Source organism: Sus scrofa, chromosome 6 (assembly GCF_000003025.6).
Source record: "Sus scrofa isolate TJ Tabasco breed Duroc chromosome 6, Sscrofa11.1, whole genome shotgun sequence".
Lineage (NCBI taxonomy): Eukaryota > Metazoa > Chordata > Mammalia > Artiodactyla > Suidae > Sus > Sus scrofa.
In genome coordinates, this window is record NC_010448.4 from 58,923,128 (window position 1) to 58,949,665 (window position 26,538).

The following is a 26,538-nucleotide window of genomic DNA, read 5'->3' on the forward strand; positions in this document are numbered from 1 at the left end:
ACACAATTCACCTATGTCCTAGAAGGCAAGAGCTCCTTCATGGGTCTAGGCACAGAATTTTGTTTTTTTTTAATAAATGAAAGACGTATCTTTATATTATATATTATTGCTAAATATAACACAGCAGAGATCAGCGAGAACATAGGGGCTTCCCTGGTTGAGACCCACCCCCACCATTTACTTGATGCCCAGGGCTAATTAGTTAACCTGCCTCAGTGTCCTCATCTGTAAAATGGACCTAATAAAGGAAACCCCTTGACAGAGTCTTGAATGAACTAAGCAAACTCCCTGATGGAGGACTCGGAGCAGTGACTGGCATTTAACAGGTGCTCAGCAAGTATTACCTGTTATGCTTTTATTTTTTATTTTTTTATTTTTGCTCTTTAGGGCCACACCTGTGGCATATGGAGCTTCCCAGGCTAGGGGTTGAATTGGGGCTGTTGCCACTGCGACCTACACCACAGCTCACAGCAATGCCGGATCATCAACCCTCTGAGAGAGGCCAGGGATCCAACCTGCAACCTCATGGTTCCTAGTCGGATTCAGTTTGCTGTGCCAGGATGGGAACTCCTAGCTGTTATTTTTAGGCCTCCTCTGATTCCGTCTGGAGGAAGTGGTCATATAAATACAATGTAGACAAAAAAAAAAAATCTGATTTTGCCAGGCTTATGTGCAAAACCTTTCCCGTTCTCCTAAAGATAAAATCCCAAATCTTTACAGAGCCTTTTACAAAGCCCTACACATTCAGTCCCTATTGAAGCGTCTCCTCAATGCTTTCCCGTCTCCACGCTGTCGGGATCATCTCGACTCCTTAGAATTGGCAAAATTATTTCCTGACTCGAGGTTTTCTTGAAAGCTGTCTCCTCTGCTTTCCCGTGTGGACACTTCATCAATCCTCACTCACCCTCCCACGGAGTCTCAGCATCATCAGGCGAGCCTGCCCTGAGGTCTGGACTCAAGGTCATGCCTCCTTTTACCCGGAATCACGGCCCTCTTTTCCCCTAGCGCATCTCCCATGGGAGCAGCCATGGCCTACTGTGCACCCAACTTTCATGGCTTCTTTTATATGATGTGGTGTCCTCACGGGAGGACACTGTCCCACCGGGCGCTAGACCCAGTCTATCTTGCACCCAGCTGTGGACCCATGACTAATCTTCCTCGGCTAAACCAGAGCAGACAGGATAGATGCCACGTCGGAATTCTTCTCTAAAAGAAGTGAGTGTGCCATTTTCACTCTTTCTCCTTCCCCACTTTGGTAGCAGAGTAAGTCCGCCAAGGTCTTAGGTGATGCCAAAGCCAAAAAGGTGGAAGAATCCTGGGAACATTAGTCACCCCGTGGAGGAGCTCCAGCTGCCGGTGTGCGAGCACCCATTCCGAAATGTTACCTGAATGAGAAATAGACTTTCCCTTGAGATGAACTACGGATCTTTCGAGGCTGAGGTGTAAAAAAAAAAAGAGAATCCAGCGTCACCAGAAGTTATGGATCATGCCCTGCAATCACGTAATTTTGGGGACACCTGGAGGTATGTCTTCCTCATTAATGTGGGCCCTCTATTAATTTGCCTATCTCGAATATTTGGCACAGACCCAGGTCCTTAATAGACACCTGATACATATGCAGAGATTGAACAAAGCAAAAGAGAAAAAAAAGAAAATTCACAGTCACATCCATCCAAGTTCCAATTTCTTTAAAGGAAGTGACTTGCTTAAGGTCCCACCGACCACATGAGCCACCATTAAGTCATCACTGATGTCCAGTTCCTACAGTGCTCAGAGTCCCTCTCCACCCTCATGTTCAAGGGGGCATGTGTGTGGGAGGAAGAGTCCTCTCTGGTAACCGCCCCTCAAGGAAGGAGGAACTAAAGCCATGTGGATGAACTTTCTGGAAAACATTTGGTCAGAAAACCACGGGACGGTCAGGGCTGGGTCTCTGACCGCCGTATCCTGTCCATCGGTCTGTCTGCACAGCGGAGGCTGGTGGGGCAGCATCCTGCTGGCCATGTTTGCTTTTCGGCTTTCCCTGGGTGAATACGAACATGGCAGGAGGGGACCTCTGGGCTGGGGACTGGGATGCTAGGACTCCAGGTCCTTCCCTGGACCCACCTCCTGGTTGGATGGATGCCACAGGACCTTAGTGACGCAGGGGGGAACAGAGACAACGAGAGGAAGGCCTTGTCTCCCCACCCACCCCCGAGTTTCAGGATTCCTTGCCCCCTCCCTGAATCAGAAGCTTAGGGCCTTAATCAGGTTCAGTTTCTGAGTGAAGAATGCAGCTTTTTTTTTTTTTTTTTTTTTTTTTTTTTGCTTTTTAGGGCTGAACCCTAGGCACACGGAAGTTCCTAGGCTAGGGGTCGAATCCGAGCTTCAGCTGCTGGCCTACACCACAGCCATAGCAACACAGGATCTGAGCCGTGGCTATGACTTACACCACAGTTCACGGCAACACCAGATCCTTAATGCACTGTGCGAGGCCAGGGATCGAATCCACAACCTCATGGTTACTAGATGGATTCGTTTCCCTTGAGCCACAAGGGGAACTCCAAATGCAGCAAACCTGGATTGTTCTTCTGGGGGCTGAGTCTGGACCACAAGATTTGGATAAAAGAGAGTAAGTCTCTCTGCTCAAGTTCTCTCTTCTTGGATCAATGCAATTGACTCCCACCAGCAGAGCTAGAATTTGGATAAGAAAAGGCTGGGCAGATGTGCTTGTGTGGGGAGTGCTCTTGGAGTCTAATCTCTAAAGTGCCCAGATACCAGGAGACTCTAGATTCGATCCCTTTCAAGAGAGCTACTCCAGAGCCATCATCCTGGCTGATCCAGATTCAGCATTCCAGCGGTACTCTGGGGCTGGGCGCTGTCTGGGCTGATGAGTACCGTCTGCAAGAGACGGAAATCCTGGGCTTTGGGATGAAGATTCCACAGGGCCCCATTATCCATCACGTCAACGGCAGCTGACCTTTCAGGGCTTTGCCACGGTCAGGATGGCAGCCAAAGCCACCACTGGCGATTTCAGCTCGGACGCACAGGCTGGACACCAGGGGTTGACGAGGTTTGGGCCCTGCCCCCTGTAGTCACAGAAAGGAGGAAACACACGGGCCACGTGGAGCCTGGCACAGAGATAAGAACAGAAGGCATGAGACGGGGAACCCCCTCTCAGGAGCCCACTTCCCTTTCTTCTGGTCCTTTGCAACGATTACTCCCAGGACTTGCACTGGCTTCTGGAGGGAATGCAGAGGTGCATGTCTTTACTGCTCCTGGGAACTCCAATTCGGCAAGTCCCTTCTAGTTCCAGGGGCACCCATCAATCCAGATGGGGCACAGCCTGGTGGGGTTATAACGACATGCAACTTCACTGTCCAAACCACTGCATATTTTCTTCTTTAGCTCAATTTCCGCACAAGGCAGAGCGGTCAGGAGGCTCCCTTTCTCCCTTCACAGTGGAGAAGTCTCTCTGAGAGGCGGTTTTACCCACAGGGGACTTGACTATCCATTCTCCTTGGCATCCACCTGTGACCCTAAGAAGTATACAGTCGGAGTTCCTGTCATGGCGCAGCAGAAACCAATCCGACTAGGAACCGTGAAGTTGCGGGTTCGATCCCTGGCCTCGCTCAGTGGGTTAAGGATCTGGCATTGCTGTGGCTGTGGTGTAGGCTGGCAACAACGGCTCTGACTAGACCCCTAGCCTGGGAACCTCCAGATGCAGCCCTAAAAAGACAAAAGACAAATAAAATAAAATAAAGTATACAGCCAAGAAATTCAGGCAGAAATAATGTGTGTCAGTTCCAGGCCATCAGCTTACAGGTGGCCATCCCTCTTCTACTTTCTCTTTCTCTTTCCTTTGGTTAGAAGCAGAGGACAACATTGCCCAAGAGATTGGAGGGGTTGCGAGTGGAAAAAGCTGACGTTCCTGAATCCCCTAAACAGGGAAATTCAAATTCTTCCCAGGGAAGCCCATACTGGCCATTTACAGGAGTGAACAAACTCCCTTTGTGTTCAGACATTGGTCTTTAAGTGTTGACTTGTTATAGTGGCGAGTGTTCCTCTCTCTTGTATCACAATGGGAGTTGAATAATTGATGAGCTGTTTGATTCCATCCCCTTATCAGATGGGAGCTCTGTTGCCGTGTAGGGCGGTATCTGCTTGTTCACGCCTGTATCCCAAACACCAGGCATGTGATGCTTAACGAATAAATGTCGGTCAAGTGGCTTCTGAAGAAAAGGAATTCACAAACTGACACTTGTGAAAGTTTACGGCAGAAGGGACTTGTCAAGGCCACTGAGACTGTAGGAGACACGACCAGAGGAAGACCTCGTTCTGTCTGACCTCCCAGCCCAATTTCCTCTTCAGAGTGGCCAAAATCCAAAACGCTGGTCATGCCAATGTGGGCGAGGATGTGCAGCAACAGAAACTCACGTATGGCTGGTGGGAATGCAAGGGGCTACAGCTGCTTTGGAAGACCCTCTGGCAGTGTCTTATAACACATGCTTCCCATACAATCCAGCAATGATGCTTCTTGGTATTTATCCAAATGAACTGAACACTTACATCCACACAAAACCTGCCACATCGATGTTTATAGGAGACTTTGCCATAACTGCCTAAATGTGGAAGCAACCCGCTGCTGTTCAGTAGGCAAATAGATAAACGGTGGTCCTTCCAGGCACTGAATTAGTATTCAGTACTCAAAAAACAAACAAACAAACAAACCCCCAAAGCCCCCCAGCTATCCTATCGTATGATTCCAACTCTATGACATTCTGGAAAAGGAAAAACTAGGGATACAGTGAAAGGACCAGTGATCACCCGCAGTTAGGGAGGATGAGAGAATGAGCAGGTGGGGCAGAGAGGAATTTTAGGGCAGTGAAAACACTCTGTATGACACTAGAGTGGTGGACACATGGCATTAAACATTTGTCTAAACCCATACAATGTACACACATAAACCCATACATCGTGTAAACTCTGGGCTTTGGGTAGTTACGATCTATCCATATGAGTCTACCATTTGCAACCCATGTACCATCCTGGTGCCCGCATGTCAACCATGGGGGAGGCTGTGCCTGTTGGGGGGGGAGGGTTAGGGGGTAAAGGAGAAATCTTTATATCCCCTGCTCACTTTTGCTGTGGACCGAAAACTGGTCCAAGAGACACAATCAATTTATGCAAAGAACCAAGGTACGCATCTGAACCTGGCACTGGGTCGTGGGTGGTTTTCTGGAGAGGGGAGCTGCAGTGTGCGAAGGAGCTGAAACACGTTAACCTAGGAAACATCCTCATTGCTGCTGGGGTTGGTGGTGAGAAGAACACTCACAGAAATGAGTCACTGTCCTTTTCGTGAGAAAGTCAACAAGGAAACCGAAACGTACTTGGGGTTAAGCTGGACACACACCCTCCATGTCTGTTTGTCCAGCTGGGCTGTGTCAGCTCCTCTGTTTGCATGGGTTGGCCCCTGACAGCCTGTCTTGGTCCCTCCCCTGCCCTTCCTTGGAGAGCCTCCCTTGGTAATGAGCATCCTAGGGTGATTCCTCCCTGGGCTCTGTGAACCTGCCCTTGCAAGGACTTTCAGATGCTTCTGCTTGAGGGTGAACAGTCAATTCGCTTCTGAACAACTGGCTTCCAGTGGTACCCCAGGCATGCGATCCTGTGAGAACATGCCTGCCAGCCCTAGTCCTCACTAGGGCTCAGACAGGCTGTTTGGTTTTTTGTTTTATTTTATTTTTTTGGTCTTTTTAGGGCTGCACCTGTGGCATATGAAGGTTCCCAGGCTAGGGGTCCAATCAGAGCTATAGCCGTCAGCCTATGCCAGAACCACAGCAATGCCAGATCCAAGCTGTGTCTGTGACCTACACCACAGCCCATGGCAACGCCGGACCCTCAACCCACTGAGCAAGGCCAGGGATTGAACCTGCAACCTCGTGGTTCCTAGTCGGATTCGTTTCTACTGTGCCATGATGGGAACTCCCAGGCTGTTTTTTTGTGTTTTGTTTTTTAAAATAAATTTATTATCTATTTATTTGTCTTTTTTTTTTTTTTTGCCTTTTCTAGGGTTGCTCCCTTGACATATGGAGGTTCCCAGGCTAGGGGTCTAATCGGAGCCGTAGCTGCCAGCCTACGCCAGAGCAAGAACAGCGCGGGATCCAAGCTGCGTCTGCAACCTACACCACAGCTCATGGCAACACTGAGCAGTTAACCACTCAGTTAACACACTGAGCAAGGCCAGCAATCGTACCCGCAACCTCATGGTTCCTAGTCGGATTCATTCACCACGGCGCCATGACGGGAACTCCAGTTTTTGTTTTTGTTTTTTTTAATTAAAATATAGTTGGTTCACAGTGTTGTGCCAAATTCTCCTGTACAGCAAAGTGACACAATCTCTCTCTCTCTCTCTCTCTCTCACACACACACACACACACACACATATATATATCCTTTCTTATATTATCTTCCATTATGTTCCATCCCAAGAGACTGGCTACAGTTCCCTGTGCTGTACAGTAGCATCTCATTGCGTATCCATCCTAAACACCATAGTTTGCATCTACCAGTCCCTCCCTATCCCCTGTGGCAGCCACAAGTCTGTTCTCTGTCCATGAGTCTTCTGTTTTGTGGATAAGTTCATTTGCATCATATTTTACATGCCCCATCTAAGTGATAGCTATGATTTGTCTTTCTCTTTTTGACTGACTTCACTTAGTATGAGAATCTCTAGTTGCATCCATGTTATAGGATGGCCAGGAATCCCAAAGGCCGGGGATCAAACCTGCATCCTCATGGGTACTACATTGACTGGGTTCTTAACCCGCTAAGCCACAACAGGGACTCCTAAATGGTGAAATCTTGATGTTATCATTTATATTCATTACTGATTCTAGCCAGTACAAGAAAGCAAGAAAAAGGGATGGAAGCTTTAGCACTGGATATGAAGTGATAAAGCTGTCACTACGCACAGAATATGTTGTGTATATATACAACCCAACAGAATTTATGAGCTATTAAAAGTAATAAAGAATTATGCAAGGCTGTTATACAGAAGGTCAACAAACCCCCAACCATGTTTCTCGGCATCAGCAAAAAAAAAGGTAGAAAATAAATCTTTTAAAAAATCTATGACATATACGATAATCTAAAAGTATGTCATAAAATCAATAAATTTAACCAAGAATGTGTAAGACCACCACAGGAACTGCAAAACATATTGAGAGAATTTTTGAAGTCCTAAACAAATGGAGGCAAGAAAGACTCAATATTGTAAAGATGTTGCTACTCCCAAAATGAGCCTGTGGATTTGGTGCAATTTCAACCAAAAGCCAGGGAAAAACCAAGCATGTGATCCAGCAATCCCACTCCTGGGCATCTTTTCAGAGAAAACTCTAATTCGAAAAGATACACGCACCCCAGTGTTCCTAGCAGCACTAATCACGGTCACCAAGACATGGAAGCAACCTAAATGTCCACTGACCGAGGAGTGGATAAAGAAGATGTGGTACGTATATTCAATGGAATGATACTCACCTATAAAAAAAGAATGAAATAATGCCCTTTGCAGCAACTGGATGGACCCAGAGAGTATCACACTAAGTGAAGTAAGCCAGACAAAGAAAATATGATATGATATTACTTGTGTGTGGAATCTAAAAAAAAATTGACACCAATGAACTTACTTATAAAATATAAACAGACCCACAGGCATACAAAACAAACTTATGGTCCTCAAAGGGGAAGGAGCGGAAGGGATAAGTTGGGAGTTCAGGACTAATAGATACAAGGTACTATATATTAAAAAGAGAGACCGGGGAGTTGTTGTTGTTTTTTTTTTCCTAGACATACAGAGGGTCAAAATTATTTAATGACATCTTGAAAAAAAAGAAAAACCTGGCAGACTCACAGGACTGGTTATCAAGCCTTTTTAAAGAAGCTAGAGCACCTGGTTCTCTGTGTTTTGTACAGATACCCAAACTGAACATTAGGGCAGAACAGAAAGGCTGGTGATAGCTGCACTCACTGCATCTCTGGCAGTATGACTCAGGACACTCAGCAGCCCCATGGGGAAAGATGGTCTTTCCAGTAAATCGTGCTATAACCACTGGATTTCCATATGAAAAATGGCACACATCACACACGCTCACATACACACATACCATTATTTCCCAAGGCATGAAGATATAAAACTAGAAATTACATGTGTAGCCCTGGGAGGAATACACAGGTGTCTTCTTCACACTTTGCAGCAGCACTCAGCAGAAAATAAACATTAGATAAGTGAGACGGTAATCAGATTCAGAAATTCTATTCTTCGAAAGGCACCCATAAGAGAGTGAACCTCAACAACATAAGGCGTGGCCGTTCCCAATAAATGCATCTGATAAAGGATTCACATGCACAATCAGACAAGGAGAAAGCTTCCTACGGTTCAGTTTAAAAAAAAAGGGGTGGGGGAGTCAATCCCATTTTCTGAAATGAGGAAATAAGTCCTTTCCCTAAGATAAAATGAATACCCAGGTGACCAAAACCACATGAAAATACTGTCAATTTCACTAGTCATCAGAACCATGACAACTCCACAGGCAAGAAGATAGCTCCACCCCTAACAGCATGGCTGCAATACAAACATGGGAAGCATGAAGCACTGGTGAGGAAGTGGAGCAACCAGCACACTCAGCTGCACTGAGTGCAGATGGATACAATCACTTTACAAAACGTTTGGGAGACCTATCAAAGGTGAGTAAATGCATGGCACAAACACAGCGATGCACTCCTAGGTTTATTCCAACAGAAACACCCGTGAACGCTCATCACCAGACATGCATTAAGATGGTCAAAGCTGGACCATCCATCATCACCTAAACGCGATGCTGTCCAAATGCCTGTCAGCACCAGGATGCGTAGACGCCCTGTGGTGGTTTACACAGTGGAATACTCCAGAGTGACCAGAGCCAAAGGTCTGCATCTGCCCGCCTTATTATGGGCGGGTCTTACAAACCCGTGCTTGAGCAGAAGCCACCCACACACATAAAGAGACAGCAGAGAATATGCACATCGATGTGAAGAAATAGTCTCTGCAGAGAATGGACAGCAAATCCATGCTGTTAGAAGTCACCATAGTCATGACCTTTGGAGAGAAGTTGCTGGAAAACAGGAGTGCTCACTTGGTGGAAATTCAGCAAGTTGTGCATTTGACACGTGCACTTTTATCTACGACACATCAATAAATGTCAACACACACACACACACGCACATATATATATATACACACAAAGACACAGCGGAGGAAAACTGCTGAACCCCAAAGACAAAAATCTTAAAAGCTTTTTTTTTTTGTCGTCTTTTTGCTATTTCTTTGGGCTGCTCCCGAGGCATATGGAGGTTCCCAGGCTAGGGGTCTAATCAGAGCTGTAGCTACTGGCCTACGCCAGAGCCACAGCAACGTGGGATCCGAGCCGCGTCTGCAACCTACACCACAGCTCACAGCAACGCCGGATCATTAACCCACTGAGCAAGGGCAGGGACCGAACCCGCAACCTCATGGTTCCTAGTCGGATTCGTTAACCACTGCGCCACGACGGGAACTCCAAAATCTTAAAAGCTTTGAAAGAATAAAAGACATACTACCTTCAAAGAAGCATGGGGAAAATTTAGTTCATTTACAACAGAAATGATAAATGCCATATTTAAGTGCTAAAAAATAAATAATTGCCCACCTAGAAGAACAGGAGACAACTTCAAAATTGAAGGTGAAATAAAGACATTTTGGGCAATGAAAAATTGTAGTCTTCACCAACAGATGGGTGTCAAAAGAATATGTTTCAGGCAAAAGAAAACAATCCCAGTGGAAACAGAGACATGTGGAGGAGGGAAGGAAGAAGAAAGGGTAAATATTTGAATAAAGACAGCAATTTTGAAGGATGATTTCATCCCTAATAAATTAATAGAACATTGGCACACGCTCACTCTGTGTTTGATTCCAAAACTCATTGTGGGGCTTTCCGTCTTTCAGTGGAAAAGAACCTGACTAGTATCCATGAGGACACGTGTTCAATCCCTGGCTTCGCTCAGTGGATTAAGGATCCAGCGTTGCTGTGAGCTGTGGTGTAGGTCGGACTGAGCTTGGATCCCGTGTTGCTGTGGCTGTGGCCTAGGTCAGCAGCCGTAGCACAGATTTGACTCCTAGCCTGGGAACCTCTGTGTGCCACAGGTACAGCCCCCCCCCCCCAAAAAAAATCATTGTGAAAACTCTACTTTGTCATAAAGGAACAATGACAGTGGACATATGTATGCGCTGGTATAGGTATATAAATGTGGTAGCACTATATTTACATAAAGATAAGGGGAGTTTGAGCACAATTTCTTGTCACTTTACGTGAGGAAGGAACGTAGCAGGCTTGGGGACACCATATACACGACGGGGTATTAACAGTTTTCTGGTTTTTCCTGCATGATGTTGATTTCACAGAGTTTTTCTTTCCAAGTTGTTTAATTTTCTTTAAAGTGGCCTTTAGAATTTGCCCGGTTGTGTGATGGCAAATGCATAATGGTCAGCTCTCTGAAAGAAAGTAGATGATTTGGAGTTCCCGTCGTGGCTCAGTGGTTAACGAATCCGACTAGGAACCATGAGGTTGTGGGTTCGATCCCTGGCCTTGCTCAGTGGGTTAAGGATCCGGCGTTGCAGTGAGCTATGGTATAGGTTGCAGACGCGGCTTGGATCCCGTGTTGCTGTGGCTCTGGTGTAGGCTGGTGGCTACAGCGCCGGTTTGACCCCTAGCCTGGGAACCTCCATATGCTGCGGGAGTGGCCCAAGAAATGGAAAAAGGCAAAAAAAAAAAAAGCGTAGACAGTTTGTAGCTGATACTGTCCATAAATACTCAAGAGTATGGCTAATCTTAAGCTGCAAAAGTGACGTCACCAAACCTTCAACTGGGGAGGGGTGTTCAGTCAGGCATCAGGAAGTGGCTTCAGCTGGCTGCTTGGCACACCACAGGGTACAGCATTCTGCAAGCTGAGATTGTATTAACCTAGGGCCAAGGGCTGTAGGGCTGCCTTTAAGAAAACAAAGTTTAAGAAGAGGGAGGAGGAAGAGTGAGCAAAAGAGAGGTCGGGAGGGAGAGAAAAATAGACAGAGAGTGATGAGATTGAGCAAGAGTCAGAGTCACCGAGAAGAAGAGAGGCAGAGAGACACAGAGAGAGAGAATGATGCAGAAAGAAACAGAGAGGGAGATGGAGGGAGGCAGGAAATTTTATTTGGCCAATGAATAAGAGGACTTTAGATAAACCCCTCGAGAAACAGTTTTTATGTATATCTTACATTGCTATTTATATTGTTGTTTCCAGCAACACATTGACCTTCCAACAAGGAAAATTACTATCTTTATCATCAGTACGGAGTCAGAAATCTAGTTAGAATAATCATCTGAATCTGCATGTTTCAATTTTCTTTAACAAGAGTAATGTATTTATGAATCTAGTTGGTAAAGGAATATTTTTAAAAGCTTTGACATGAGTTTAGCATTTGGTCAAATCAAACGATGGCCAGTTTGGATACAAGGCTTGGGGCAGAGAGGCAATCTGTCAGGCACTAACAGGGGGTGGGGGGGGGTTGTTGTCTTCTTGCAGCATTGCGGTTCCTGTGGACGATTCTCAGGAAGCTCTGTTCCTTTCACAGCCCCAACCTAAGGAAGGCCAGAGAACCACACAGAAAAGAAAACCCCTCACTTTGACATACCAATGCTAACCCTCCCACTGTGTGTTAGGACTGTGGTGAGGGACTTGGTACCCCACATCCTGTGAGCTTTTCAGGTTGCTTGGCTCCTGCCTCTGAGGCAGCAGAAGCATTCTGCACCCCTCACATTCGACACCTGTGTACCTCTGTCCATCCCGGGAGGGAGGGAGGAGCAGGTTATGGGCAAAAACCCTGTGCAGAGGACACAGCCTTCCGCGGCCAGGGCTGGAGGTGGGGGCCTGAGGGAAGCTGAGCTCATCCTCCGTCCAGGTCCAGGCTAGGCTGCCATCCATGAGAGCACAGAGTTTCAGGGAGCTCGGGATTCCCGCAGACGTGGATCATCAATCAGGAGGGCTTCCTGACTGGTTCCATCAGGGCTAGAGGATGAGGACACAAGTGGGTCAGTCCCTCCCACCAATAGGCTGTTTCCCTCTGAGTCCTGAGGGTCTGAGTCCTGAGTCCAGGCAGGAGGAATGGGGCGCAGAGGTGTATTCAGAAAACTTGGGCAGGGGTTTGCAGAGGAGTCTCCAGGAAAAGAGCAAGATGCCTCCAGACCCCTGGGCATCGTAGACTCAGATTTCGTTTGGTAGACAGACAGAGACACTTCTGTTGGTTGAGCCAAGCTGGTGATGCTCAGAAGTGGGAGGGGAGGGGCTGCCCAGTGGTGGTTGTCTCTGAGATGCAGTCAGGTCCTCGGCGTAATGAGGTCAAGACCCATGGCTGCAACAGGCTGATGTCTCTGAGGACCAGAGCCCCAGTCGACCCGTGAGAGTCATTATGCTTCACAGCCTCAGGGGGAGGACTGGTCAGCACAGAGTGACCATGCCAGAGTATTCCTGGAGTATTTGAACCCTTCTGATGCAAACCCATCTTTTGTTTTAAGAGCTATAATTGGCAGATAACGTGGTGTAGGTTGAAGATGTACAGCATATAGACTCAATACATTTATGTTGTGGAAGGAATGCCAGTGCAGCATTCGCTAACGCCTCTGCTGCATCGATTATAATTTCTTCTAATGGTGGTTGTAACTATAGCTAGTCTTTTAGTAGATTTAACTTTAGAATATGGTTTTGTTGTTCCATCCACTGTGTAGGGCACTAGATCTCTAGGACACTATTTATCTACTAGCTGCTAGTTTGTATCCCTAAAAACACCTCTTCCACTCCTACCCTAGCCCCTGGTAACCACTGCTCCACTCTAGATTTTTTTTTTTTTACGTGAACTTGTCATTTATTTATTTATTTACTTATTTATTTACTTATTCTGCCTTTTTAGGGCCATACCCATGGCATATGGAGGTTCCCAGGCTAGGGGTCAAATCAGAGCTGTAGTTGTCAGCCTACTCCACAGCCACAGCCATAGCCACAGCCACAGCCACGCAAGATCCAAGCCACGTCTATAACCCACACCACAGCTCACGGCAATGCTGGATCCTTAACCCACTGAAGAAGGCCAGGGATTGAATCCGCATCCTCGTGGATGCTTGTCAGGTTCGTTAACCCCTGAGCCACAATGGGAACTCTGAACTTGTCTTTTAATCACATTTCACGGTGCATCTTGTCATTTTATTTATGCGGCTTCTGCCTTTCCACGTGATGTTCAGTTTATATTTAATTTGCAAATGCTATGTATCCATCTGAATAAGGTGATCAGGATTCAGAAACCTGTGCAACCTTCCCAGTGAAGGCTGCGTTTGAGGAAGATGTGCTGTGCTTATCCTGTAGTGAGCCTGTTATCGGACCATGGGCTGAAACCACCCATCATGGCCACGTAATAGCTGCCTGCATGAGCTCACTCACAACAGGAAGCAGCTCTTGATGAGGAAGAGATGCTGCCTGAACGCTAACCAGGAGGACTTAGGAGGGGCCCAGAGGAGGGAGGAAACAACCAACCTCCCAGGATCCTTGGTGCTGGACTCCGTCTTGGCTGAGAGCCACACACACCGTTAGGAAGGACCGTGAGTCAGACCAGGTCCGAGCTGAGCAAGACCATGGACCAGAGACAACCTGGAAACTGACTGCATTCCCATTAAAACCAGAGATTGTGAGCCACATGGTAGAGCTGTTCTCCTGGGTTCCCTCACCCTGATGCTCCCTGCCCGGGCGCCCCTTCCCAATAAAGTCTCTTTGTCTTTTTCGGGCCACACCCCCATCTGCAGCATGTGGAGTTTCCCAGGCTAGGGGTCTAATCAGAGCTACAGCTGCCAGCCTACACCAGAGCCACAGCAACGCCAGATCTGAGCTGCGTCTGTGACCTATACCACAGCTCAAGGCAATGCCAGATCCTTAACCCACTGAGCAAGGCCAGGGATCCAACCCACAACTTCATGGTTCCTAGTCGGATTCGTTTCTGCTGCACCACGATGGGAGCTCCCCCAATAAAGTCTTTTGCTTGGTCAGCAGGTGTGTCTCCTCAGACAACCCATTTCTGAGTGTTAGACAAGAGCCCACTCTCATGACATAAATGTTCTCTGGTGGGAGATCCATGTCTCAGAAAAATGCAAAAGAAGCGACTGACAAGGGATTGATCTCCAAAACGTATAAACAGCTCATGCAGTTCAATGTTGAAAAAAACAAACAGCCCAATAAAAAAATGGACCGAAGATCTAAATAGACATTTCCCCCCAAAAAACATGAAAAGATGGCCAACATCCCTAATTATCAGAAAAGTACAAATCAGCCACAATGAGGTACCACCTCTCACTGGTCAGAACAGCCATCATCAGTGTCTACAGACAATAAGTGCTGGAGGGGGTGTAGAGAAAAGGGACCCCTCCCTCAGTGTGGGTGGGAATGTAAACTGGTGCAACCACCATGGAAAACAGTGGTAACAAACCCAACTAGAATCCATAAGGATGCAGGTTCAATCACTGGCCCACTCTGCTCATTGGGTTAAGGGTCCGGTGTTGCTGTGAACTGCAGTGTAGGTTGCAGACACAGCTTGGATCTGGCATTGCTGTGGCTGTGGTGTAGGCTGGCAGCTGTGGCTCTGATTTGACCCCTAGCCTGGGAACTTCCATATGCTATGGGTGTGGCCCTAAAAAGCAAAAACAAAACAAAACAAAACACGACCAACCAACAAACAAAAAACTAAATATAAAACTACCATATGGGTCCAGCAATCCCACTCCTGGGCATCTCTCCAGAGAAAACCGTAATTTGAAAAGATACAGGCACCCCAATGTTCACTGCAGCCCTGTTTACAATAGCCAAGACATGGAAACAACCTAAATGTCCATCAACAGAGGACTGGATAAAGATGTGGGACATATACATAGTGGAATATTACTCGGCCATAAAAAAGAATGAAATAATACCATTTGCAGCAACATGGATGGACCTAGAGACTCTCATACTATGTGAAGTAAGTCAGACAACGAAAGACAAAAATCATATAATATCACTTACATGTGGAATCTAAAACAATGATACAAATGAACTTACTTACAAAAGCAGAAACAGAGTCATAGACTTTGAAAACAAACTTATGGTTACCAAAGGGGACAGGTGGTGGTGGAGGGGCAGACTGGAGGTTTGGGATGGCACATGCACACTGAGGGATATGGAATGACTGGCCAGCAGGGACCTGTTGTATAGCACATGGAACTCTATCCCCATACTCTGTGATAACCTATATGAGAAGAGAATCTGCAAAAAAAAAAATGGTTATGGGTATAACTGAGTCACTTTATGATATAGCAGAAATTATCACAGCATTATAAATCAACTATAATTAAACAAAACTCAGAAAAAGAAGGCATTACCCAGATAAGGAAGTGCTGAGAAGCAGAACAGGGGCAGTGGTGCAAGGCTGAGATTCCTACGGGTGGGAGCTGGGGTTTCTTGGGGAGCGGAAGTGCTCCTAGGGTCAAGGGTTGGAGGTCAGCCTACAAAACCTGGAATCATGTCTGACAGGGACTGGATCCATGGGGGGGATGCAGTGATCTGGGTCTGGGGCATAGGGGAAGGGTGAGAAACAGCCTGGCCAGGTTACAAGGGCGAATGGGAAGGCAGCCTTAGGGGTCAGCTCCTTCCAGGTTTAATAAAGGACCAAGAAGCAGAGCTGTGAGGAAGTGAGGCATGGAGCCCCTAGAGATGGAAAAGCAACAAGGAGGAGATACCCAAGATGAGACTGGGGGGAGGAAAGGGAGGGGGAGGCGGGGGGGGGATAGAAAGACGGATACATCGGGCTGGCTGGTGTTAGTTAACTGGGGTTACCCCTGGACTTTATCCCTTAGCCTCTACAACCTGCAAGTCCAAATGAGAGCCATGTTTAGCATTCAACTTGACTCTGGGGAATCTCGTTTTCCTTTCATTTTTGACTACATAGCTTTGACATATTGTTCATGTCTTTGAGATATTCAAGATGACCTTGAAAATATTGTATTCAGCAGTTTTCATTTTTAAAATAACTCTGATTTTAAGATGGAGTGTGGTCCATAGACTTAGTCTGACATTTTGACAGAAATCTAGCATATTGATTGTTTGCTTATTAAGAATTCCAAGGATAGGCAGCCCCGGAGTTGGTGCCGCAATTCAGGAAGCTTCTAAGAACCCTGGGTCTTGTATTCCTCCACATCAATTTGTTCAGTATTTCTGTAATTATGTTCATGTTTGTCACCTCATGGTTGCAAAATGGCTGTTGCAGTTCCAGCTATCACATCATCTGATTATAGCTACCCATGGACAGGAGTAAAGGACGCAAAAACCTTAAAAGACCCTCTGCTATTTTTTTTTTTTTTGGTCTTTTTGCCTTTTCTTGAACCACTCCCACAGCATATGGAGGTTCCCAGGCTAGGGGTCAAATCGGAGCTGTAGCAGCCAGCCTACACCAGAGCCACAGCAACACGGGATCCGAGCCGCATCTGCAATCTACACCACAGCTCAGGGCAATGCTGGATCTTTAACCCACTGAGTGAGGCCAGGGATCGAACCCGCAACCTCATGGTTCCTAGTCAGATTCGTTCACCACTGCGCCTCGACAGGAACTCTGAGACCTTTTCTATTAAGAGATAAATATGATTCCCATGTAAGTTGGTACAACCACTAAGGAAAACAGTACAGACGTTCATCACAAAACTACACATAAAACTACCATATGATCTGGCAATCCCACTTCTGGGCATATATCCAGACAAAACTACAATTCGAAAAGACACATGCAGCTGCATATTTATGGCAGCACCACTCATAATGGCCAAGACATGGAAACAACCATAATGTCCATCTGCAGATGAGTGGATTAAGAAGACATGGTACATATATACAACGGAATACTACTCAGCCATAAAAAGAACGAAATAATGCCATACACAGCAGCATAAATGCAACTAGAGATTCTCATACAAAGTGAAGTCAGAAAGACAGATACCATATGATAGCACTTGCATGTGGATTCTAAAATATAGCACAAGCGAACCTATCTACAAAACAGAAATAGACTCATAGGTGTAAGGAACAGACTTGTGGTTGCCAAGGGAGTTGGGGGGAGAGAATGGGATGGACAGGGAGTTTGGGGTTGGTAGATGCACACTATTACATTTAGAGTGGATAAGCAATGGGATTCTACTGTACAGCCCAGGGAACTATATCCAGTCTCTTGGGATACAACACGATGGAAGATAATACGAGAAACAGAATGTATATATATTTATGACTGGGTCACTATGCTGTAGGGAGGAACTGGTATAACATTGCAAATCAACTATAATTATACATGATTCCCAGAAACCCTGATATATTCTGCTTTAAGTAGCATTGAACATACATGGTCACGTGCCCCACGCTGGACCCATCACTGCAAATAGGATTGGAGCACTGCCTTAACCCAAACTTCATCTTCCTCACTCCCTACAGCCTCCAGCCCCAGGGCTGGACCACAACCACTCACACAAAACTCGGTTTCTGTTAGGAAGGGAAAACTGAGCAATGTTTGCTGTGTAGACACCATCAGTGTCTGCCCCGGCTGCCCCAGGAGAAGCAGCTCTCCCCTGGCCTCAGAGGCCCTGGGCACGGGCATCCATGAGGGGTCCTGTCCTACTGGGCTCCGCCTGCACAAACTTCCTCACCCCTGGGTCCTGCTCTTTATTTCAGCACCTGGCTGAGGGCCCCATCTGGCCCCAAGCCCAGGGCCAGGTCCCAAGGTCTATCTCCTGATCCATTCAGGATTTGCATGTGCTGATTGGAGCCTTCCTGGCTCCAATGTCCCTGGAGAAGATGGGAAGAGGGCCCCGTGAACACGTTCTGTGTTTCTTTTTAGGGCCGCCCCTGCAGCATAAGGAAGTTCCCAGACTAGGGGCTGAATCAGAACTGCAGCTGCTGGCCTAGGCCACAGCCACAGCCACACCAGAGCCAAGCCACATCTGCCACCAACATCACAGCTCACGGCAACACTGAATTCTCAGCCCACTGAGTGAAGCCAGGGATCGAACCCGCAACATCATGGATACTAGTTGGGATCTTAACCCACTGAGCCACAACAGGAACTGCAAGTAGGATCTTTTTAATGCTCTCCCTCCCTTGCTGGGACTTGAACATTAGATCAAATACTCGGAGGAGGACTGGGGACGTCCCACTTTTCACGTTAAGTATGCGGAAGTGGGGGATACGGGGGTGTAACACCTTCCCCAAGAACAGGTGGAGGGGTGTGGTCCTGGGACGGACAGTCCTGCCAGTTTGGGCACAAACCCACACTCTGCTTGTCCCAGAGGCGGAGAAAGAGGCTCCTCCCTCAGGGGGCTCACCTGGAGGGGAGCTCAGCCTCACCTGAGCATTGGAGCATCTGCTGGAAGTGCGGCCCTGCCTCTGTCTCCTGCGCAGGAAGCCGGGAGAGGAGGGCACAAGCTCTTCCCCTTTGTGTGAGGCGCTGAGTGTGGAAACCCCAAGTTGGGCCCCCGGGCAGCACATCCTCTTCTCTTGTGTCATCAGGCAGGCTCTGTCCTTCCCCCATAATCTCTCCAGGACGAGCACCGGCTGCAGGGGCTGGGCCATGGCCCCCCATCCCACCACCCTCCTGTGCTTCGGTGAGTCCTGGAATGGGGGGGGGGGGTTCAGGGGCCAAGAGGCTGCACTCCCCGGCTCAGTCCTGACCCCAGCCCCTGAGGCTCAGGGACCCGAGGGGGGCACAGGGGTTCCCACCCAGGGCTGCCCCTCAGTCTGCCCACAGAAGGGTCAGTCCTAGAACCAGGTACCTGGGTGTGGAGTTGATTCAGACTGAGGACCCTGGGGTCTGGGTTTGTCTGGAGACCATTTCGGGGCAGAAAGGGGGCTTGTGCTCCGAGGCGATGTGGGGGAGGGGGCTGGAAGTTACAAGGATGACGCCCCCCGCAGGCTCCTCCAGCCCCCTTGGCCACAGCCCCGCGAGGAAAGGCGCAGTGGGCGTTTTTCTCACTAGAACTTGCCTTGCAGCGCTCTGTCTGGGCCAGACGATCCGCACGTGCCGAGGTGAGTCTTCTCCCTGCCCCCCAAAGGCTGAGCCCGACGACAGCGTGTGCCCGCCCTGGGGGCGGGGGGGCACCTGGCAGCTGACATAGTCCCGGAATTGCCAGCAACCCCCAGGCCTAAGCCGCCCCGTCTCTCCCTCGCTGTCCACGCTGCTCTCAGGGCCCCGCAGAGACGGTTCAGATCCCGCAGGACCAGGCTGAGCCCGCGAGCCCAGATCTCCCTCTGCATCCCCTGCGCGGAGGGCGCGACCTCACCCAGGGCAGAACCCGACCGACCGGGAGTCCTCCCGGGTCCCGCTTCTCCAGCCCCCCACTCACAGCGCATCACCCGGTGCTGGGTTTTGCATGATAATTCTTAGGGTCGAATGACTGCGTTCAGCGGTTTCTGTTTTCAGGAAAATGTCCATTTTGCTGAGCGCCCTCTCACAGCTGACCTTGGATAGACTGAGCCGCGTGCGCCCCTCTTGGGTCCGGGTCTGCCCGTCCCCAGCCCCGCTGGCTCAGAGGTCTCCTCGCTTTTCTTTCTCTCTCGCGTGGCTCCTTCCCCCTCAGCTCCGGACCTGGACCCGGTGTTTGTGCCCTGCCTGCCCCACGTGCCCACCCCCAGCCTGGGTGATTCCTGCTGGACCTCAGCTCTCAGCTGGGGACCGGCGCCCTCCGACCTCCCCGGGGAGGCAGCTCTGCCTCCCATCTGCCCCTGGGGTTCCCACACGCGCCCGAGGGCACAGGCCACAGTCTGGACACGGGGATTTGCACAATGATTCATCAACGTCCGTCCTCCCTCGAGACTTTCAGCCCCGCGAAGAAGGCAGGGATCGCGTGTGTGTCTCACGGTTGTGGAACCAGGGGTACACGGAAGTATCTGTAAAGGGGCAGAGGGGACCTAAGACGGGGTGGAAGGACACAAAGAGCCAGTGGAGGAGTGAGTGAGCCCTGCCAGCGCCCTGCCTCTAGGGGCGTCTTGCTGAAGGGGAGACCAGCTTCCCCTTTCAGGGCAGCAAGCCCTCTCCCCTGCCCCCAGCCTAGATGAGACAGACGGGGTTTCCAGAGCCTCCGTCCCCAGGAAATGGAAATGAGCAGGGATGAAGGTGGAAATACACAGAAACCCAGGGAGGACTGCTTCATGGAGGACTCGCCCTGGACAATGGGACCCTCCCCTGCTGGGCTCTGGGCCCCAGCTCCCCCTCAGCCCTCACCTCCACTGCAGCTCTGCACGTGCACCCCTCACCCCATACAATCCCAGGGGGACTCGCAGCTGCCTTCAGACCAGCCCGGAGCAGTCCTGCCCACACACACTCCTGCTCTCCTTGTCCCCAGAGTGACGGGGTCATTCCCAGCCTGGGCCTCCCTCCCAGCCCCTGCTGTCCCCCCAGAGTGGCCTGGGCAGTGGGGGAGCTGCCCCTGAAACAGACATGCCCTGGGGGCCGCAGCCTGCTCTGACCCCCTGTGTCACAAGGAGCAAGCTGGGACCAAGTCTCGGGTCCTTAAGTCAAGTGGGAACATAGCTGCAGTGAAGGGAACTGACTCGGTAGAATGGGTGTGAGGGGGTTTGGGGAGGACGGTGGAAACGCTTTAAAATTGGATTGTGGTGAAGGCTGCACAACTTGGTGAGTTTCTTAAAAAAAAAAAGAAAAGAAAAGAAAATTTGAACAGAGCCAGTAAAAGGAGTGACTTGTGTTGTGTGTTGAATTCCTCATAACGGAGCCTGAGATTCTGCTCTCCCACCTCCTAGGGGCCCTGCCCAGACCCTCCATCAGAGCTGAGCCAGGCCCTGTGGTCCCCTGGGGACAGCCTGTGACCATCGTGTGCCAGGGCCCTGCTGGGGCTGAGACATTCCGCCTGCAGTACAAGGAGAATATGCATAAGTACAAGGATGAGAGTAACACGATTCAAATTGGTCCACACCAGACAGCGGCCAGGTTCCCCATCGCTGCTGTAAGTGAAGACACTGTCCGGCATTATCAGTGCCTCTATCATCAAAGTGGCATTTGGTCTGAGTCCAGTGAGACCTTGAAGCTGGTGTTGACAGGTGAGGACGTCTCTGCTCTGCCCTCAGGGTGGCCCCAGGCCGCTGTCCCCAGCTGTGTCCTCTGCCCACAGGCCCCCTGCTGGCCCCCCAAGCCCCATGGCCCCCCAAGCCCCGTGGTCTCCCTCACACACACACTCCTTCACCTTCACGCCTGTCTAAAGCCTTCTCCCGCCCCTGATCACAGGACCCCCTGGGGATTTCAGCTCCCCCCACACGGAGCCCTCCTCCTCAGCTGGTGAGTAGCTGACCTCAGCCTGTTGGGGTTTCTGGGAGGCTCTGTGCTGGGGATCAGGACCATTGCCCTGGGCTTGGATCAGGGACTGGTGAGGCCCTGGGAAGGGCATGGCTTGCCCAGGGCACTGCTGGGTCCCTGATATTCACAAGGACACTCTTAACACCCACAGGATAGAGATAACCCTATAACCGGGCACCTGGTGGCAGTAATGCCACCGAGCCCACCATGGAGGGACGTCCCAGGCTTTCTAAGAGCCACCACTCCTTTTAAGAGGCAGAAAGGAGGTTAAGTGTCTTGGGCAAAGGCACAAGGGGCAGACCCAACCCAGGGCATCCAGACCCCATCCTTGGGGTTTGGGCACAGCTTTGCGCTGCCCCCTAGTGGGCAGGTTCCACCGCTGGCCCCTCTGCACTGAGAGAAGGAAGGAGGGACTGATAGCGCATCTCCTAGGAGAGAGAAGAGGCTTCTTGAAGGTTCTGCCTGAACAGCCTAGAAGGAGGGAGAGCCCCCCTCTCAGAGCGTCCTGAACCCGCTGCTAGTGGTGGTGGGGGCGGGCAGCTCAGTCACCCCTCCACCTCCCTCCCCGTTTCATGCCTCCAAGACTCCAGTTCAGAGCAGAACTGCCAGCATCAGGGTTAGGATTCCGGTCCTGCCTTCCCAGCTCTGGGCCCTTGAGTGAATGACCACGCCTTCCGCATCCCGGCTTCTCGCGGGCAAAACCCGCAATAAATACACGAACCCCGCAGTTGAGACACAGGACCTGTGCTTACGTCGGGGCAGCCCAGTAGTACTGATCTTAGGACTATTTTCTTCTCACCTCCTGTGCACCAGACACCCTCCTGCTATGGGGTTGATGCACACGTGAATGAGGAGAAGGGGTCTCTGGCCTCCCAAGCATTAATGGAAGAATTAATTAAAATGAACAATAGAAATGCACTAAGGATATATGGGCATATAGAATATAAACATAACATTTTTCGGGAGTTCCCGTTGTGGCGCAGTGGTTAACGAATCCGACTAGGAACCATGAGGTTGTGGGTTCGGTCCCTGCCCTTGCTCAGTGGGTTAACAATCTGGCGTTGCCGTGAGCTGTGGTGTAGGTTGCAGACGCGGCTCGGATCCTGCGTTGCTGTGGCTCTGGCATAGGCCAGCGGCTACAGCTCCGATTAGACCCCTAGCCTGGGAACCTCCATATGCCGCAGAAGCGGCCCAAAGAAATAGCAAAAAGAAAAAAAAAAAAAATAAATAAATAACTAAAAAATAAACATAACATTTTCAACGTAAAATTTCAGACTTATAATTTAAATAGAATATACTTACACTATATAGCAAATATCGAAGTAATATATTAATACATATGAATAACGCATACAGTGTTATGTCTGTACATTATATTATCATGTAGTATGCATTACTGTAATATATGTGATAGTATATTTACCATAATTTATATGTATAGTTGATATAATTGATATGTAGAGCTTACACTTTATATTTTTAAATTGTGTATAACTAATCTGTGTAAATTAAATTATGCATATGTGGGTTAAAACAATTTAACTGTATATCCAGTATACATTATAGTTATATGATATGTAATATATATAGATGTAAATATATTGATATATATTATTTTTATTTGTAAAACATAAATACTATTTTAAACTGTGATAAACGTCACAAGGCAGTGAAGCAGGGCAGAGGTGTTAAAACACTGGGTGGGCCCGTGGATGGTGGGCCAGCGACACAGTGTTGAGGGCAGGATTCTCTAAGAAATGAAGTTTTCTGCCTTAAATAGGATATTGAGGACTCAGCCTCTGAAGCAGCAGGAGGGAGGGGAGGCGGGGCTCAGACCGAGTGGGTGGACGAGCCCCCAAGACCTCTGCTGGCTCACCTGTGAAATGGGTGGTGCTGCGCCCTTAGGAGGTGTATGGTAGAGGAGCAGGACCTACAGCACATGCGCGGAGTCCAGCCCCGGGCTGGCGGGCAACTGTCTCACCTGCTCACCTCGTGGCTTCGGCGGGCAGCTCCGGGACATCGGGTCTTGGCGTCTTCACTCCCAGGAGAGCAGATCCACCGCATCAAGGGGAGCTGTGAAAACGGAAGGCAGAGCTGAGGATGCCTGTGCCTGGGCCCTCCTACCGGGTGTCCGTCTCTGCGAGGGGGGAAGACGGGGGAGAGCGGCGCTGCCCCCACCACCTCCCGCGGGAAGGGGACGCTGCAGGTGCCCATCACCCAGTGAGGGTGGCATTAGCCTGGTGGCACCACCGAGCCGCCCCGCGACCCGCTGCTCCTGCCCCTGGCGATCTGACGTTTCAGTTTCTTTCACTTAAATTTCAAGGGCAGCAGTCACGTGTGGTTACCAGAGCGGACAGCCCAGAAGTAGAGTATGTCAACCACACGGACTGTTCCACGGGGCTGTTCTAGAGGGAGCAGGTCCGGGTCTGGGGACCAGGGAGACCCCGTGGAGAGGGGGGGACTCAGGAGCCTGCTCTGTCCAGCTCAGGCCTCTGACCCATGTCCTCCTGATGCCTCATTCCTAGGAGACACATGGACGCATTCACAGGATGGAAACAATCCCGGTGAGTGATGGGCACAGAGAAGCAGGACCTGGCCTGTGCCTTCTGGGCAAAGGGGGAATGGCTTGGGTATGGGTCATATTCCAGCTCTGCCCACGCCCTGTGGACAGAGGACTTCAGCCCCCAAACCCCAGTTTTGTAAGCGGGGAAATGACTCCTGGGCCTTGGGACTGTTAGGCACCTGAGAGATTTGTAGGTAGGTGTGAACATGACAAGCAGCCAGTGTGTGGTGGTATGCCGCAGGTGCTGGATAAATGCACGCTGCTGCTTATCCAGTTATGTCTTCCCTGCTCCCCCAGGCCCGTGGACAGAGCATGTTTACATTCTCATCGGGGTCTCTGCAGCCTTTCTCCTTTGTCTCCTCCTCTTGGTCCTCCTCCTCCTCCAGCGCTGGCATCAGAGGAAACGGGGTAGGTCTCAGGGACCGGGTGGGGTGACCTGGGCAGGCTGTTTGGGGTTCTGGGAAGAAGCCTTCTCATCTCAACTCACACCTGACTCTCCTCAGGGCCCCCCAGAAACAAAGGCAAGGAGCCAGAGCCCCAGGAGAGGTGAGGACTCTGGGAATGACCCCTAGCCCCCCAGCCCTCCGCCTCCAGGCAGCCCTCAGGGCTCACTGTTCTTTCTCTGCAGGCTCAGCCCAGCTGTTGACGTCCTAGATGGGACACCAGGTACAGACAAGGGTGGGACAGGTCTGGGAGGGGAAGGGGGCATTCACTGCCATCCAGGAAGCCATGTGCAGGGAGCAAGTTTGGGGGCATTCTGTTCTAGATGGGGGTGGGGGGGGCAAGGCCAAATAGGAAGCTGTGAGGTTTCAGGTGAGTTTGCCCCAGAGAACAGCTCCCTTGTCCTCTCCTCTCTAGACCCGGCCACTGTCCACAGACTTCCTGAGAAGGACAGAGAGACGGAAGCTTCGGTAAGTCCTTGTGTTAGTTGCCTGTTGCTGTGACCAAAACACTGGACAGCTAGCAGCTTGGCGGCATTAGCTCAGTTTCCTGGGCCAGGGATGTGGAAGCAGACGGGCTGGGTGGTGCTGGCTGATGCTCTGTCATGAGGCTGCTGCTCCATTTGGCTCAAGGCTGGACTCAGGCTGGAGGGTCCGCTTCCAAGGTGGCTCACTCCCTGGGCTGCAGCACATGGGTGACTGCGTGGCAGCCAGGCTCCCCCAGAGGGAGGGGCCCTGGGGAGGGAGGGGCAGAAGCCACAATGTCTTCTGTGGCCTCACTGTGGAGGTGACATGGCGTCACTGCCATATTCTGCTGGTCACACAGACCAAGCCTGCTTCTCCGGGGGAGGGGACCACACAGTGGTGATTCAGGAGGCGGCCTCTTGGGTGGGGGGGAGACTTGGAGGCTGGCCACCACAGCCTTCCCTTCCCAGCACCCCTCCCTCACCTCGGCCACTGCTACTCACCCCGGTCTCTCTCCCCAGACCCCTGCTGACCTGCAGGAGGTGACATATGCCCAGCTGGACCACCGGACCCTCACACAGAGGGCAGCCAGAGCTGTGACCCCACCATCCACAGAGCCTGCAGCCGAGTCCAGCACATACGCAGCCATCTCCAGACACTGACCCCAAGCCCCCCTGGCCTCTGTAGCAAAGACACTGCGAGTCACTCTTGCAAAAGCCTGAGGTGGCTATTTGGAGGGTTTTGCCCTTTCTGGACAGTCATCCTGTCAGGTCTCCTGGAGGCAAGAGCTGGAGTCCCCACAGCCCTGATCGTCATCTAGAAGATTCAGCAGCCATGTGGTCCCTCCCACAGTCAACTAGCTCCTTGGAGAGAATGTGTAGCACCTGTTTCTAGAGACCCAGCTGGGGTCTCTTGGCTGTTTCCAGAGACCCAGCGGTGGCCCTACAGTCACCCAGCTGATTCCAGACGTGTCCTATGAATCCCCCCCTGTCCCCGGAGATCCATTTTAACTGTCCTCTCAGCTGACTTGATGAAATTCCCAGACTTCAGCTGTTGACCTTGACCCTGGGCTGTACTTATGCAGCCAAAAGCACAGACCACGTCTTCTGGAACATGCTTCACCTTGTTCCGCAATAATAAATGTTCCCACAGGCCCAACTGCATCAGCCCTGTGTGTGTGGAGCTGGGCTTCACAGGTCCTGGGTCCCAGTCTCTCCACCCACAGTCCCTCCGTCCCTAGTGAGGGGAACCAGAGAATCGGGCGTCAGTGTTTTCTGATCTGAGCGTGTGACTCGGGGACGAGGGAGGAGACGTCTGAGGGGACTTGGGTCTGGGTCGAGGCACACACCCACAAAGGCACGCACGTTTGCCCAGACACACACCCCTACACATGCACACACTGTAGGAACGCACACATGCACACACCCACACACGGACACGTGTGGCCTGGCGAAGGCGGTGATGAGACCCCAGGGCACAAGCTTTAGGTCCCACTCAGAGGAACTAAAGTTCCCCATTTTCCATTCCTACTGGACGCCATGCACTCGCCAAACACCAGAGGTCCCATCAGCTGAAGGACAGTGTCCTTGATCTGAGCTTCACTCCCTCATCTGGCTAACGCCCTTCAGGCTTGG

At 50.2% G+C, this 26,538-nt stretch overlaps 1 protein-coding gene and 1 long non-coding RNA gene across 5 annotated transcripts; one reads left to right on the forward strand and one right to left on the reverse strand.

Moving 5' to 3' along the window:
- On the reverse strand, nucleotides 503–23,955 carry LOC106510586. Its single transcript, XR_002344799.1, has 3 exons — nucleotides 23,418–23,955; nucleotides 2,957–3,107; nucleotides 503–1,435 (listed from the first exon to the last, which is right to left on the reverse strand). It is a non-coding gene; the product is annotated as an uncharacterized LOC106510586 (long non-coding RNA).
- LOC100515837 (leukocyte-associated immunoglobulin-like receptor 1) lies at nucleotides 18,018–26,066 on the forward strand. Of its 4 annotated transcripts, XM_021094973.1 has the most exons (11): nucleotides 18,018–18,299; nucleotides 18,640–18,734; nucleotides 19,120–19,155; nucleotides 20,887–21,183; nucleotides 21,368–21,418; nucleotides 23,962–24,000; nucleotides 24,297–24,407; nucleotides 24,503–24,545; nucleotides 24,628–24,665; nucleotides 24,858–24,910; nucleotides 25,426–26,066. In XM_021094973.1, the coding sequence occupies exons 2-11, from the start codon at nucleotides 18,701–18,703 to the stop codon at nucleotides 25,564–25,566; spliced, it is 843 nt and encodes a 280-aa protein (XP_020950632.1). In that variant the 5' UTR covers nucleotides 18,018–18,299; nucleotides 18,640–18,700; the 3' UTR covers nucleotides 25,567–26,066. The 4 variants fall into 4 exon arrangements, with proteins under 4 accessions (XP_020950632.1, XP_003127507.2, XP_005664890.1 ...); XM_003127459.5 differs by having other exon boundaries at nucleotides 18,024–18,734; nucleotides 19,042–19,155; XM_005664833.3 differs by lacking the exon at nucleotides 21,368–21,418 and having other exon boundaries at nucleotides 18,024–18,734; nucleotides 19,042–19,155.

Coding starts and splice junctions, on each gene's coding strand:
- LOC100515837 (XM_003127459.5), top strand. CDS start 18,701: ATGGCCCCCCATCCCACCACCCTCCTGTGCTTCG. Junction 19,156..20,886: donor GACGATCCGCACGTGCCGAG/GTGAGTCTTCTC, acceptor CCCACCTCCTAG/GGGCCCTGCCCAGACCCTCC. Junction 21,184..21,367: donor CTTGAAGCTGGTGTTGACAG/GTGAGGACGTCT, acceptor CCCTGATCACAG/GACCCCCTGGGGATTTCAGC.